At 41.2% G+C, this 15842-nt stretch overlaps 2 protein-coding genes across 2 annotated transcripts in view; both read right to left on the reverse strand.

The window, feature by feature from the left end:
• MAP7 (microtubule associated protein 7) overlaps positions 1–2424 on the reverse strand; it is a 109637-nt gene extending 107213 nt beyond the window's left edge. Inside the window, exon 1 of the mRNA XM_066546870.1 lies at positions 2328–2424. Within this exon, the coding sequence (XP_066402967.1) occupies positions 2328–2373 (46 nt within the window). The 5' untranslated portion in view covers positions 2374–2424. The remainder of the gene's footprint in view (positions 1–2327) is intronic.
• Positions 2425–5103: 2679 nt separating this feature from the next.
• MAP3K5 (mitogen-activated protein kinase kinase kinase 5) overlaps positions 5104–15842 on the reverse strand; it is a 98162-nt gene continuing 87423 nt past the window's right edge. Inside the window, exons 25-30 of the mRNA XM_066545685.1 lie at positions 13961–14066; positions 11424–11664; positions 8568–8680; positions 7552–7664; positions 6592–6668; positions 5104–5915 (exon numbers count right to left, since the gene is read on the reverse strand). Of these exons, the coding sequence (XP_066401782.1) occupies positions 5855–5915; positions 6592–6668; positions 7552–7664; positions 8568–8680; positions 11424–11664; positions 13961–14066 (711 nt within the window). The 3' untranslated portion in view covers positions 5104–5854. The remainder of the gene's footprint in view (positions 5916–6591; positions 6669–7551; positions 7665–8567; positions 8681–11423; positions 11665–13960; positions 14067–15842) is intronic.

Below are 15842 nucleotides of genomic sequence, written 5' to 3' on the forward strand. Positions count from 1 at the left end.
TGGTGTAACTTAGTATATCTCCTGAGCACTCTACTCACTTTGCCATCTATAAATTTATGAATGGCAGAATAAAAAAACTCCTTCACCCTGATAATTAAGCCATTTACCCAAAGAAAGCTAGTTAAGTGCAGCAGACCATTTGCCAATAAAGGGATCCACTTGTAACATCCCCCTGCAAAATCCTGGTGGTGATGTTGAAGCTTTCCCCAGGATCAGCCCTGAAAGTCCATGCATGTAGCCACACGAGGCAAGGAAAGAAACAAACCAGCCAAGCACCACAACACACACACAGAGCTTTGTTTTTATAACAGAGGCAATAGTTTGACCGGTAGCTAATTTCACCAAACACAGATGGGACGTTGATCTTCCTGAGGAGCCGGATGCAGACACAGGTGTTCTGCCTGCGGAGCAGACTGCAGCCAAAGCCATCTGCATGGCCCTCCCTGGGCACACACATCTGCTCACTCATGGATGGACCAAAGAGCCACGGAGCAGATCCCTGATGTGCTTTGAGGTTGTTCCTGTTTCTGAACACCTGCAAAGCACTCCCTGTGATATCTCAGAGACCTAAAAGGATCTCAGCAGACAACGAACTTCACAGAAAAGCTTCATAGAGGTTTAACTCTGACATTTTACTCACAGAGAAGTTTCAAATGAACTTTGACAGCACAAAGTAATTTAAATTCAAAATACTCAAGAACTTAGCAAGCAGATCCTTCAGTCTACAGATGTCCCAATGAGTAAAAGTTCAACACAGCAGCTTGAAATGAAACTATAAAGCAAACACAGAATAAATCTAGGCACATAAGTAATTTTAAAACAGAACATATGCAAAATACATGTCATCTGTTGACTCATTTCTAGTTTTGGTACGTAATCATAAAAAGACTGATAATCCAGCTTAAAAAAAAAAAAATCTCATCAGCAAGGTAAGAAACTGGAAAAGAGTTTGTTAGAAATGGCTTCAATAAACCAGTCAGTTCTTCCCGTGGAAAGAGAAGTCAATGTGGTTGCAAACTCTGAACACACAGGATGTGCATCTGTGTTCCTTTCTGAAGATGAAATTTAGAGTGATACCTGGGAGTGACTCGTAAGGATTTCTGAGCTATATTCTATACTTCTAATGAAGACAGCACTTGGCTGGGTCTGCCCACAGTCATTGCTTGTGACTGCATGTCTGCATTACATAAAGTATGTATTAAAAATATTATACTGAGAAAACACTATCAGCCAACAGCCATATGGCCTATTCATATGCTGTTTTGATATAAAAACTCACTCTTTGATTTAGAGATAAACTTGGGCTTATATTAGAGAAGGACTAGCAAAAGGTGAATGGAATGGGACTGGGGAGGAAGGTAAAAAAAGGAAAAAAGGAGAGGACCAAAAGTTGGACTCAGACTTCACAGTCCAGCAAGCAGCAAAAGCAAACAGCATCCGCGCCTACAACAGTGATACAGCGGTCGATCCGCTTGCGTAAGCCAAAATCTCCTCCCTGCACCCTCCTCGCCCTTAGGGCCAAAATAAAAGCGAGTTAAAACGGTCTCGCAGTGTACATCCCTCCTTATAGGAGACATCTGCAAGGACATCTCCCCTCTTTCCCTGTAGGAAATGAGGGCTTGCAGCAGCGCGTCGCTCGCACGCGTTTGAGGCGCAGCCAAACCCCGCAGCGGGCCTCGCTCGGCGGGCACCGGGGCGCTGCCACCGGGTACCTTGACCCTGCCGAGAAGTCCCTCTGCCCTCGCCGGGGCTCACCCCGTCCCCGTTAGCAGCGTCTTGCGGCTGCCCACCCTCCCTTATTGCGGGAGCTCGGCGCTACCTCAAGCCCCGGTCAAAGCCCGCAGCCCGGCGGCCGCCCCCTCCAGACCCCTCCTCGCCGGGCGGCTCCGCGCCCCGCGTTAGTCCCGCCACCCGGCCGCACTCCGAGCCCTTGGAGCGGAGCTTTCAGAAGAACCAGCGGCGACCCGGGAGCGACGGCGCGGCCCCGCCGATGCCCCTGCGCGAGGTCGGGACGGGTCTCGCTGCTACGGCGGGCACGGTTCGGGCGCGCCGCCCCCTCCAGGGCAGCTCTGCCCGCCGCCCCGGCCGACCCCCCGGCTGTCCCCGGCCGGGCCGCGGCGGTGCCCGGGGAAAGGCAGCGAAGTCCCCGCACGGCCGGGCGGCCGCGGAGCGCCCCCGCACCTGTTGCGGGCGAGGCCGCCGCCGGGCCCCGCCGCGCTCCCGCTCCGCACGGCGCCCGCAGCCGCCCGGGAGCGCAGGGCCCCCGCAGCCGCGGCCCGATCCGCGCCGCCCTCCCGCCGCCCCGAGCGGCCGCAGCCCCTGCTCACCTGCGGGCCGCCGGCGCGGGCCGCTCCTGCCCGCGGCCTCCGCCATGTCTCCCTCCTGCTGCTCGCCGAGCGCGGCTGCTCCGCCCCGCGGCTCCGCGGCCCGGGGCAGGTGAGCGCCACGTCCCCCGCCCCCGCCCGCGGCTCTGCCCGGCAGCAGGTGAGGGCGGGACCGGCGCCCGCGGCCCGGGAGCAGCCGCCTCTGACGGGCTGGAGGCGTTTATGCCGCGGCAGCGGTGGTGGTAGCGGTGCGGGGGTGGCTGCCCGCACTCCCGGCCCCTGCGGCGGCCCGGGCTGCCGAGGTGCCGCCGTTCACACAGGTGTGATTAGTTTTTTCTTCAGAGCAGCTCCCGCCGCATTGGCACAGCTCGTTCGGTACCGGCGCCGAGAGAAAAAACAGGTTTGGGGATGCTCGCCATCTCGGCAGTAGGTGGGAGGAGTGGCGGCCGCCTCGCAAGCCCAGGCGATGCGCCGCATCGTGTGGGAAAGAGCTGCACTGCCGTAGACTCGTTCCTGAGGCACGTGCTCCTAAACAGCCGCTTCTAAAGCTGCGTGCAACGCCTTGCTTCCAAAAAAAGGCTCTGTGAAGAGCTGTCGATGTATCAGTCGCTTCTGTAAAGGTCATGGTCCTGTTACCTTTCCTATGAGTTTGCCTTAACTTGTTTTATGCTGCTTTTTAGGCTCGTAAGAGTGTTTCTCTTTAAAGTGTTCTAATCTGCATCAAAACATCATTTAATTTTTCATCTGCTTGTAGGTAGCACCAATCATCAGAACTACAGGTGAAGGAGGGTGGGTGAATTGGGGAATGCATAGGATGCAGCTGTAGATGCAGGCAAGCAGGTGGAGAGGGGCAGCTCCCTTGGTCTGATGCACTTGGACCAAGCAAACTTCAGTCACCATGCAGAGCACTGCCCTTTCAGAAACTGCTAAGTTCAGAGCACAAGGTCTTCTAGGGGAAGGAGAGATTAATATTTTGCTGTTGCACCAAGAGCCATTTGTGCTCTAAAACAAGGAGTTTGGGGCTTGGGTGATAAACACGCCCTGTGGCTTGTGGGCAGGAGTGTCTGTAATAGAAGAATAGGCTGGGCTCTATGCTGAAAGGTGCAAAATCAGCACTGCCTTGGTCGAGTTTTTACTTCTATGGTCCCTTAAGGGAAGTGTAAAGGTGTCTCTCAGTCAGCTTGAGTCCTGGATTAAACAGCACTGATCAAGGACTAAGAGGCTATCCAAGTTCAAAGCCAGTGGTATGCCCTATGGTCAAAATGTTGCCCTCAGCAACATCCTGCACTAACATAATCTCAAAGCCCTCACCTGTGGTCTATCCACCCACCAGGGAGCCAGGCTGAAGAATCCCAGGCTGACCTGTCTGATGCACATTGTCCCAAAGTGTTATGTCATGTTTTGTCTGAGGATGTAAAAGGTAACATCTGGTACAATCTATATGAAGTAGCTGATGTAGGGATCTTACATAAGCTTTTGTGCACAGATCTGGTATCTGTATGGATTAGCTGTGCTGCTTAGGGAACCACATTCAGACCAGAATTGCGTGTACATGGCCTGGCCTGGGCATGGACCAGATCCAACAGAGTCTCACCATGGAGAATACAGAACTGATTGCTGAGCAATGCTGCAGAAGCCACCTTGGGTCTCGTGAAGCCAGCAGAGAACTATAGGAGTTAATTCCAGCTGGTTCCAGGCTAGGTCTCATGGAGATGTTCAGTGGAAACCTCGATCACAATTCGTTCTCCCTTACATAGCTGGCATTTCTGAGCAGCCTGAGTCATAGAGAACAGGCTGCATGCTTTCCAAGTAAACAGAGCAGTGCAATTACCTTCCAGTCATACTGCATGAAAACAGAGGTTTTCAAAGCTGGACCAATACAGGATCATGCTTCACACAAAAATCAAATAGGGGAAGTTCATTGTCTTAGGGTTACTTCTCAATGGGTGAAGTCTTTTTTAAGTTTTGGGTTTTACAAGTCAGCTTCCACCTCTGGTCCTTCTAGTGTTTAAAATTACTTTGAAAATGTACTGTTTTCTGCTGTAATAGCAGTAGAAATTAATAAACAGTAGTTGTGTTTCTAGTGAAATGCAGTGAAGTTTTTGGAATGAGTTGAATACATCCATGCCTAAAAATCAATAGAACCATCTTCAGAGTAAAAAAAAAATCTGACTAAAATGATTTAATCAACTGTTCTGTATCTTATTTTTTTAATACATAATTGTTGCAGCGTAGCCAGCAAAAGTTACTGTATACACATTAGGACAATGTGTTTATGTTTAAAAAAAATAATTAGTTTCTTTTGAAAATACCTGCTAGACCTGAAAAATTAAGAGCATAAGCCTTTTACTGGTTACCAAGGCTTATGAAAAAAAGAAGTAGCTTCTTGTCCAGGCAAGTCCTACCTGCAATGGAATTTTTGCAGATGACCCAGAAGAATCTGTTGATACCCAGTACTAGAATAGTGGAGTGACAATGACAGTGGATGAACAGGGAACACCCACCACCCTTTTTAATTGCACATGAGAAAAAAAATAAATCATTACATAAACAAAAGCAGAAAAAGAAACAACAGTCCACAATGACTATTCAGTGCATGGAGGCAGGACTTTTCATTTCTCAAGTACAGCACCCAGAGAAGAATTTTGTTTGGTCTTGGCTTGTTAGTACTGTAATTAGACTGAATAGAAAAACAAAGAAAATATTCAATGCTATGGTTATCATCCTCAAATCACAATAAATGTAAGATGCATCAAAAAGGTTCCCTTGATACTCAGTATGAATTTTTTTCTTTTTTTTTATTCCAATATTTTCCAGTTCTACACCACTGTTGTTATTTTATAAGTCCAAAAATATAGGAAAAAGTAAGTCTTAGGTTATTTTTATTTTCAATTGTGTATGTCAGAGATAGCTTTAGAACAAGCTAACATTACCATGGTTCAGGTGTATACAACTGGTACAGTTCAGTAGTACATAAACAACTCTAAAACAAATGCACCATAGAACTTAAATTACCAAAAATAAACAATATTAGACTATGTAGGGCAGTAGGTAAAAACAATTACCTTTAGATCTTGCACACTAAAAGAAAAATATCTAATTATGATTGAAATTATGAAGCTGTACTACAGATAATATTAATATATATTACAAAGAAATTGAAAGTTGTCACATTTTGTTTTTGTTCCAGTGATGTACTGTTACATGAAATCTTACATCAGCTTGTCATGAAATTAACATCTGCTTACTTTAACTACAATATTTCATGAGTTTATAACTTTTGTGTGTATGTTTTCTAAAAATTGTTGAAAAACTTGCATGTAAAAACATTGAAAGTAAAATAATGTTGCAGGTTGTTTACAGATTCCTTATGGATTATAGGAGTAAAAGCAGTCAGGAAGCTGCAGTGTTTTTAACATTGGTAAACAAATACTGGATTAAAGTGCAACAGTCCCTCTGACAGCACACCTGCTCTGGCTGAAAGGAAATCTTTTCATCTCTGCAGAGAAGCAAAGAAAAAAATATCAGTGTCAGGCGTGTTTCTCTCGAAAGTCAGTGATCGCCTTCCAGAGCGTGCACAGCATTCCTCCTCTGTAAAGAAAAATCATAAAGACACTCAGGTACAAAGAAACTCTCTAGTCTGAAAGCCTTCCAGCTGAGGTGCTTTCTGATTTTCTTGCTCTGGTTTTGATCAATGATATTCAGTGGGAAGGTTAATCAAAGGTGAAATCCAACATGCATTACTCAAACAAGGAACAGAGTCCTTTTCTGATTACAAGACAGGGCAATCTTTCCACTTGGCAGATGCCTGCTGTCTGGAATTCAGACCTCTGGTCCAAAGGACTTGCATAACCCACATTTGACTTCCAACATGATGCAAGCTGGTGACCTATACACCTGGCATGATTAGGTGAAATGTAGTGTTACTTACAGTCCATGTGTAACATTTCTGAAGTTTGATGATGATAATAAACTACTGAAAGTTTTTCTAGCTCTTCTTTTTAAAATAAAAGCAAGGCTCTAATGGGATATCTAGGGTCTCCAGATGTAAAGTAAATGCTTTACCTTAAAATTTTGCTTTCAATAGAAAAAAAGCTTATTTTGAGATTTAAATAGTATCAGCTGTTTGGCAGAAATGTATCAGCATACAAAGACATACTGGAAAGTGTTAGTTATTTTAAATGAATTGCACACAGTGCAATAAATAGAGACTTAGTATCAATTTTTCTTCTTACAAAGCACAGTTCATTTAACTCTGAAGCATTACCTCAGTCTCAAACATTTCAGATCATCTCGTGTAACATAGCAGAGAACGTCCGTTAAGGTATAGTCTTCAGCCAAGAACTGCAGAAAGAAATTTAAATGAACCTTTTGTTAGAAATATTATTTAAATTCCTAAGCTCATCTTGCTAGAATCATCTGCCCCTAAAAATAGAAGGGTAAATTTGAGAGAAACCTAAAATTGGGCTGAAATGTAGTACATGCAACAGAAAAACATGGTTTCTACAAATACAGTGAAACTACTTAAATTTTTTACACTGTATACTCTGCATCGGCATACCAAACACAACTTGAAAGATGTAATGCTTTTACAGCTACTCAAAACCTTTGTCAACTGGCATTTCTATTGCTACCACTGGTATCACAGAATTACAGACTTCAATGAACGCAAATTGGACCATAAGTAATAGCACATTTAACCCATGAGGAAATTCAAACAGTTAAGATGTACGTTTTCAAGAATGGCATCTAAATTTGATGTCATTGAACTTGGAGGAACCTTTGGTCTGATCTGTAGGAGTGATAACTACATGCAGGTATTCCTAAATTAGCTGAAATCTTTAACACCTCAAAATTATATAATTTGCTGCAGAGCAGACTGATCTACTTCAGGATATTTCACTGTAGCACAGCTAGCCAAGGGTGAACATGTATCCTGTATCCAGAGTATCATCAGCAGGAATGCTGCAGTGTGTAAAGACACTGAAAACCCAAGAGTGTCTATTTACCAGGATATTTTATTGCTTTATTCACAATCATATTTAGGAACTATTAATGGTACTTTATATTTATGAAGGCCTTCACATTCATGGCTTTTCCCTATCCTGTAAAAACAAAATAATCTCTAAAAATGTGCTGAAGTAATTAGAAAGGTTTGGTATTTTTTAAACTGTGTCACAAAACAGTAATGGCAACTGTGCCAGGCAGTGGATGGGATTATTGCTACCTTGTTTATTGTGGCCTCATCAGCTCCATGAACTCTCAGCCAGTTTATGAGATCAGGGTCTTCGGTCCCTGTGCCAGTGGAATGACGATGACGGACAGACAATCCAGGAATATCTGGAACAAGCATATTTGAGACAAGGTTTTGTGTTGCCAAAGCAACCTTTTGTCATTTTTGACTCCTCAAGCACTTCAGTGAGCTTTTGCTTCAAGTGTAGAATACCAGTATACCCATAAATAAATGCCAATTCCCAAAGAACACACTTAATTACAATTTATAGACAGTTATACATTAATTTCTCTGCTTGGTTAGGGTATAGTTAAAGTAGTGTGAACATTGACACACACAACATTTTTCTGCCCTCTTCTGAAAATGACTTTGCTAGTACAAAGCACATCAATTTCACTGTCACTCTTTCTACACTAAGGTTGTTGCATCAATTAACTGAACTGTTCAGTGTAACTCATACAATTGCTGCACAGGCAATGTCTTAGGCTGAGGATCAGCTGCTTTTGGAAGCAACACTTAGAAGCACATTACACAGAAATATCAAACTGCATTAGCACTTCCACCTTCTTCGGGGCAGACACAGCAAACTCGGCTTTTCTCAGTAACATTTAAGTTGTATTTGCATCTCACCAATTAAGTGTATTTGCATCTCGCCTCTTGAACTTTCACTGTAACAATTGGAACAGTCTGTAATTCAAGGAACATATATCGAAACATACTAGATTATCCTCTTTAGGAATAATATTTATTCAGTAGGATATGAGCCTTGCTCTCTTCCATATAATCACAAACAAAAATATTCAAATCATACTCATTCCTTGTACTGTGATTAACAAATCCAGTAATTTGTTTCCACAATGCACATTCTTACTTCAGAGCAAACCCTACCAGAAGCAGCAAAATAAAGCATCTTTGCTGAGGCTACCTCAATAAACTGGACAGACATTCAGCTGGCACTTTGTCATCTGTAGCGAGTATGAAACTTTTCTTCAAAAATTCTTCTCACTTACCTATTGGCTGTGACCTGAGCTGTAGGTTCCTGATCTCTTGATCTTTTTCTTCTATAGCTTGATGCAAGAGGACTTGAAATTCTCTCTCCTTTTGAACTAACTCCTCCAATAACCTGTGAAGTAATGAGGAAAAAAAAAACATTTCCTTCAGTAGCTTCAAATTTTCAGGAAAGGAAAGATCTTACTATACCTAAACTGGAAACATTCATGGCAAAGACAAGGACAGAATTCCTCAGCTTTCACTGAAGGTATATTCTTTCACTACAAATTGATTTTGATCTATATCAAGACACAAACATTCATACAGAAGCCCCAAACACACCAGCATCCACATAAACATTCACCCACTAAACAAGTGGTATGGTAGAATATTTCAGTAAAATTTCCACACCTGTGCTCTGTTTTAAACAAAACTGGAACTGAGAACAAATATCAAAGTGGTTCATAATCTAAGGGTTAAACCTTTGTAAGGAAAAATGCCAGTTCACATCTCTCCAGCAGACATTTTCAAAGGTATGGAAAGGGTAGAGTAGTGATGAAAACGTGGTGAAAACATATGGTTGCATTTCATAAATATGAAAAAAGCTTCTCAACCACACAAGGGCTGTCCCTTCCTCACATATAAGGTACTTTGTGCCTGCCCTCCTAGACTATATTAAGAGTGAGAAAAGAGGAGGCAAAATACTTGCCTACTTCCCTAAGCAATTATTTCTGAGAATGTAAAGCAGAAGTAAATTGAAACTCATGTTTGACCTCCTTCATAAGACAAACCCAGAGAGAAACCTGTAGAGATTCAGTGGCTAGCACCATTTGAGCTGATCAAAAGAAAATAGAATATAATGGAAAATTAGTATGTAAAACTGCTGCAATTTGTTCTTTTAGAAAAGTGGTTTAGTAAAATGCAGGACTTGTGAATGATATCTTATCAGGAACTTGGTCAAAATTTGGACATGGAGAGCAGATTCATGAACCTAAAATTGACTCCTGAGTCTTCAGAAGTTCTGCCTTGAAAGGACTGCAGCATCTTCATCCCTTTCTTGAAACCTCTGTCAGCCTGAGAACTGTGCAATAACTGTTCTATTTCAGCATGTTTCCTTTTATTTATCCATGTATTATTATTTTTTTTTATTTATACCAGTTGAGCACTGCAACCCTTTTCTGAAAGACAGGAATTCAGTTAGAAAATATGCCACAGAAGCCCCTTACCTGCCTTTGCACAGGGGTAAACTGAATCCCGCATGATTGCATTGTAAAAACATCTTGCCCTACTTTTAGCTTGCATGCAGGCTCACTAGAAACATATTTGCACTTGAGTGCTTCCACACCTGAGCTAAGAAACCTTAACAAGTCCACCCTGCATGGGAACAGAGCTGGTTGCTGCATCACCCACAGCTTGGGTGTAGGGTGTATTCTCAGTGCAAACCGATACTCTGTCCAGACAGGTCACCTTTCAGTTAATTTATTCCTAGTCTATCTATTCTGGTTGGAAAAGGCCTTCAGGGCCAATAAAATAATCCATTATTTTCTCCTGATAACTGCTTGCTGCTTGTGCCAATAAAGCTTTCAAAAATATTTTTTTTAATTCTCTATTATTTATTAAAAATTTCTGCATGAATGACTGGATGTGATTATTTGGCCAAAGGCTTTGCATTTGAGAAATTTACAGAAGCAAAATGCTAGCAAAAAAAAGTACCTCTACAAGCTGATCACTTTGGAGGCTATTCCCCACCATAAGCTGGGGAAGTAAAGTGAGTCAATCTGTAAGGTGAGTCAATCTAAAATATTTATGTATTTCTCTAGGTATAGCAATAAGACAATCAAAATATTTCTCAGTGGTCACAAGTAAAAAAAATTAACTGTGACATAAGGACCCCAAAATACTCATACTTTACTAAATACAGTACAGTCTAATGAATTACTCTAATTATGGCAACCTTCTCAGACACATGTAAAAGTAAAGTGTAATTTAATATTTTAATTTCAAATGAAAATGTAGCTCCAACACATTTTCTACCAGGATGACAACTGTCTTATTGAAGACATGTTCTCTTTCTATCAAGGTCACATTTAAAATTTACTGAGGTCAGTGTCATAAATCACATACTGCAAAAGCGAAATATCTATTTTAACTAGACTATTTGGTATATTTTAATGAAAAGAAAACAAAATATATAGAAGATGATTTGGATTTTTCTCTGACATTGCTTAAAAAAACAACAAAACCTTAAAGAACCACTTTTCACTTGCACAAAGTGCAAGACATATTTCTGAAAAAAACCACAATATCCAAATTTCTGGTTCATTTCTTCTCTTAAGCAAAACACCTATTTTCCCCATCTTTCTCTTTAATAAAAAGCTAATGGTTGCTGGTAAGAACAGATTCTCCCTGCAGTGACTTCTGTGCACAAAACAAATCTGAAGTAGTTTCCTTATGGAGTTTCTGTGTAGCTGTCTATTAGCTTGAGTTCACTTGCTGAGAATAGCTAAAGAAAAGAACAGCAAGTTCTGCCTTAATGGAAACAAAACATAACACCATTTATCAGCCACACAGAGCACACCAAAGAGAGAAAAAGCAGAAGTTTGGCAGCAAGTCAGTTTTTTACAGACCTTCCCTGAAAGGGCACCTGAAATCAAGTCTGACCTTAACTTGCTTCACTCTGGTTTTGTTGAAATTCATACAACTATGTAAGTGATCAGTCACAGCTAAAAAAGGATGATCATTAAAGGGAACAACTTACACTGCAATGGAATTTTGGCACTGTCACTAGTATTCCAGCTTATATATATTTTGAAAGCTAACCAAAGCATATTGCTGTGAGCAGGCTAGTGTCCCTGCCTCCTGATATCCAGACTTACCTGTTTGTCTCTAATTTTAGCCTGCCCAGCTGGACACTCAGTGATCTGTGAGCAGCCTGGGAGTCATGGGACACCGTAGAGCTGAGTGTGCTAACACCTGAGGTAGCTACTGCATCCTCCAAGACAATGCAAGGCTGCTGGATGGTTTGATTCTGAGGCTGTTCATCTTGATCTTCAACTTCTATATCATCTTGATCAGCTGTATCACTTTCAGATGCAAGGCTAAAATGTGGCCTCAATTCTATTAAAATATAAGCAAGAGAAAAACCACCAAAGAAGTTAAACATAAGTTAAATATTAAAACAAAAGCAGACCCAAGTGACTGTTTCCAGATCATCCTATAGCTTTGGTTACAACAGACCTGAAATTTCTGTAACAGGACAAGAGATATTTTCTAGGGGTTTAAGAGCACTCAAAACATAACAGCACTTTTGTTTATACAGATTATTATTCTGCCTATCAAAGAGCTGTAAAAAACAAACATCTGTATGAACATGATTCCTGATTTGGCTGCCATTTTATGACAAATTGTGCTGAAGTATCATGTATAGCAGAGTTTCTTTTGCTTAATTTCATTCTCAGTAGTTTGCATTTACTTATGTGTCTGACTTGAAACATTTTATTGAACAAATAGCCATTATTTCTTTTCTATCCAGGTATTCCTGCTGTTGCTGCTCTGGCATATTTATCATTCCATCCTTATAAGAATACCATGTTCACAAAAAAATTGCATTCAAACATAAAGAAATTATAAAAAGGCCCCTCTCCCAACAATTAAAAGCACACATCCCTTCTCCTTATCAGAGAGAACGCTGCCTATTTTGTAATGATGCACATCCACACAACTACAAACACAAAGCTATACCCTGGTTTCTGTTGTTCCCTGTTTAAACTACCTGCCAGAGCCTACTAGGTATGCAAGATATGTATACTAGATCTGACACTCCTACACAACCTATTAGTGTTAACAACATCTGTTTGTTTATTCTAACTATTTAATATAAATCTTTCTTCTTTCTTTCCTTCAATTGTGGCTCCTTATTTCTAAGAACTCCCCCTAGTCTCCTCACCAAAATGTAATATTTTTCCTGAATCCCACTTGCTTTATGCCCTTTCTGCTGAGTAACTAAACTAACAAGTATGTTTATCTTCCTTACAAAAGAAGCTTTTGTTCCTTGATCTATTTCACCTCTTCATTTCAATGCTACATACCTTCCTCAAGGTATATAGCATTGAATATAATAAGGTCAACAGAGCTGTGCTTCCTCTAAATTCAGGAAAGCAGATTTATTATGTAGCAGTTACCCAAATATTGCTAGGCAAATATGTCTGGATTTGCTTTGAACTTCTGTTCTTATTAGCAGGATGTACAAGTTCTTTGCCATTGTTCACCACTAGGCAGCATAATATTGGCTTTGTACCATTCCTTAAACATCCCATAACTTTTAGAAGAGTTAAGGGCAGTGATAAATCTCCACATTATAAGAAAAATAATTAAGAAAAAAGAGTGAGAAAAAGGCAAGGGAAAGTAATCAGAAGTAGAGAAGCAGCAGGTGATCAGTGCCTGAAAACCACTGGGGCACAGAGGCTTTTGTTTAAGCTTGACCACCTACAATTAATGCTGTCACTGAGCTGTATGGGGAAGAACAGACTACTAAGGAGGAATTCCACAGTTACTCCTATTACACAGCAATGAAGTACATTCCTGTAAGAGGTGTTCAGCATTCTAATCAGAAGACAGGAATTTCTTTGTGACCTGAAAGTAACACATAAACTCTATTTATATCTTGTTGTTTGTGCTAGGGATATGGAAAGTAAGGAGAATAGGAATAGATGTAACTTTCAAAGTAATTTTCAGATCCCCTTATTGATAATCTAAGACTCAACCCACTGCAGGAAACAGAAATGTAAGTATTCTGACTTAAAGCATTAAATGAAAATTATTTTGTGATATTTGAAAATATCACCATTAATTCCATTACCATTAATTCCAGCATTAGAAGTTAAGAAGAAGCAGAAAAACTAAACTTGGAAATAGGTAGAGAAGTAACAGAATGGGCTACAGTTTCATCTAAACAGACTCTTTCCCTCAGTGAAGCCATACACTCTAAAGCCACATTTAAAATACAATGTAGAAATTGCAGGCACTGCAGACCTGTTTGTTTGGTTTTGGCAGGTTTTAAGTCAAGGTTTTGGGGTTGTTTGGGTTTGTTGTATTTTGGGATTTTCTTAAGACAGCTTCTGGCCATAAGCAATAGGCCACATTTTGCACCTCAAAAAATTAGGTCCCAGAGCACCTTAACCTACTACTACTCACCGTGTTGCAGAATCATTTAGATTACACATTGTGGAAAGGTGCTTTCCAATGCAGCTTGAACAATACACAGATTAATTTCTGAATTGCAAAACAGACAGTGAACAGGAAAAAGGCCACTGCTGGTTTCAAAATCTTAAGTGAAGCATAATGATCAACAACCCTAAAGCATGTTTAAAGAGATCAGCTGATAAACATTTGCTGAGTATTAAGAATGACTCACCTGGGACCAGAATTGTAATAGCAGTCTGCACAGCTTTTCTGATTATGCTGTCCAGTGCAAACATCCAATGTGGCTTAATATTATGATTTCGGAGAACTTTATTGACCTAGTGAGAGAAAATTCAGTTCAGATATTACATATCCCACAGCTTAAAATGACAATATATGTCATATGAAGTGTTTAAACTTCTAGATGCTATATCCAAGCAGATGATTACAATTATTTCTTGATAGTAACATTATCAACTTCATCTATTTTAATATAAGTCATGCAATATGTTGTATTTTTTTCATCAAAAAAAAATACAACATATTGCTGTGTTAGGTGACAGTTGATGGCTGTGATACTTAACCTTCATGGCTGTGGAGAGAAACTTCAGAAGAATGCAAGCAAGACAAATAACAAGGACTATGTTATGAAAGGCTTGCAGCTGAAGCTAATTAATCTTGTTACTTTTTTTGGCATCACTTTCACTGCTTGCTCTGAGCACTACTTGTCTATTCCAAAGTACAATTGTAGGAAATATAAAAGAACTAATGTAATGCTGCTCCTACTTAATTCTGAAACTAGTTAATTAATATTAGTTTAAACAATTAGGGAACTTCATTTGTGTGCTGTACCATTTTCTCTTTCCTTCTGCTTCTTACTTTATATAGTCTAATGGTTTTCTACACTGATTTGCTCCTAATTGCCTACAGACCTGCTTACAAACTGCTTTGAGTCATATTTTACATACAAAACTATCAAGTTACAGCATTATAAAAAAGGAGCAACTACTGATAATGAAAAAAGTGGAAAAAAGATACTTCACTCTTCCTAAAAAAGGGATAAGTTCAATTCCCTCATTCTGTGATAACCTTTCTGTAAAAAATGACTGAAGTCACACAAATGATGCCTTCAGAGGATACGTAAAAGTTACTAATCCTACTATTTTCACTGCCAAAAAGCAAGAGTATTCAGTGATGCAGTAATTTATGCAGGTACCTGCACTGGCTTTGGTTGGGATGGAGTGAATTTCTTTCACAGCAGTCCACATGGTGCTATGTTTTAGACTGTGACTCAAACAGCCTTGATAGCACACACGTTTCATCTCCTGCTGAGCAAAGCTTACATGCTGTAAAGGCTGCCTCTGTTCCTTACACTGCCCCAGCAGTGAGGGGGCTGTGGGTGGACTAAAGGCTGGAGGGGCACATGGCTGGCACAGCTGGAGCAGCTGACTTAGGAAATATTCCCTTGTGTATGGGCAATACATATGATGGGCAATAAACTAGAGGCTGCTTTTTCCAAAGGAGCTGCTGCTCAGGGACTGGCTGGGCACAAGTCTGCTGTTGGTGACTGACTGCTTTTGCAACACTTGTGAGCTTTTTTCCCCCCTTTCACTTATTTAACAATCTTTATTTTGACCCACAAATTTTCTCACTTTTGGTCCTTCGAATTCTCTCCCTCCTCCTGTTGGGAGGGAGTGAATGAGTGACTGGGTAGGGGTTTTCCTCTACCTGCCAGCCAGGGTCCACCCAGCACAGCAGTACCTGTGTCTGCTCAATTCTATGGCCGATGGCCACGAGATGGCACTTGGACACTGTGTTTGGACTTGGAGAGCTGTGCAGTGCCAGGGGAGCCTGCCTTGGGCCTGACACCTGGGCAGCAGCTGCCCCTAAGGCTTGCCCACTGTCCTCTGAGGCAACTCAGCTCCCCTCTGCGAGCACTTTGCACCTTCCCAAACCAACTGCTGCCAAGACAGTGACATGTTTAGCTAAGTCTAGCTTTACTGAGAACTGAAGAAACAAAATCTAACTTTGTCAAGATCACAACCATCCATAGTAATGTGACTTAGTTATTTATATGACATCACAAAATTACTTTTTCTTGGTTGGTCTGATAA

The sequence above is a fragment of the Molothrus aeneus genome, chromosome 3 (assembly GCF_037042795.1).
Source record: "Molothrus aeneus isolate 106 chromosome 3, BPBGC_Maene_1.0, whole genome shotgun sequence".
Lineage (NCBI taxonomy): Eukaryota > Metazoa > Chordata > Aves > Passeriformes > Icteridae > Molothrus > Molothrus aeneus.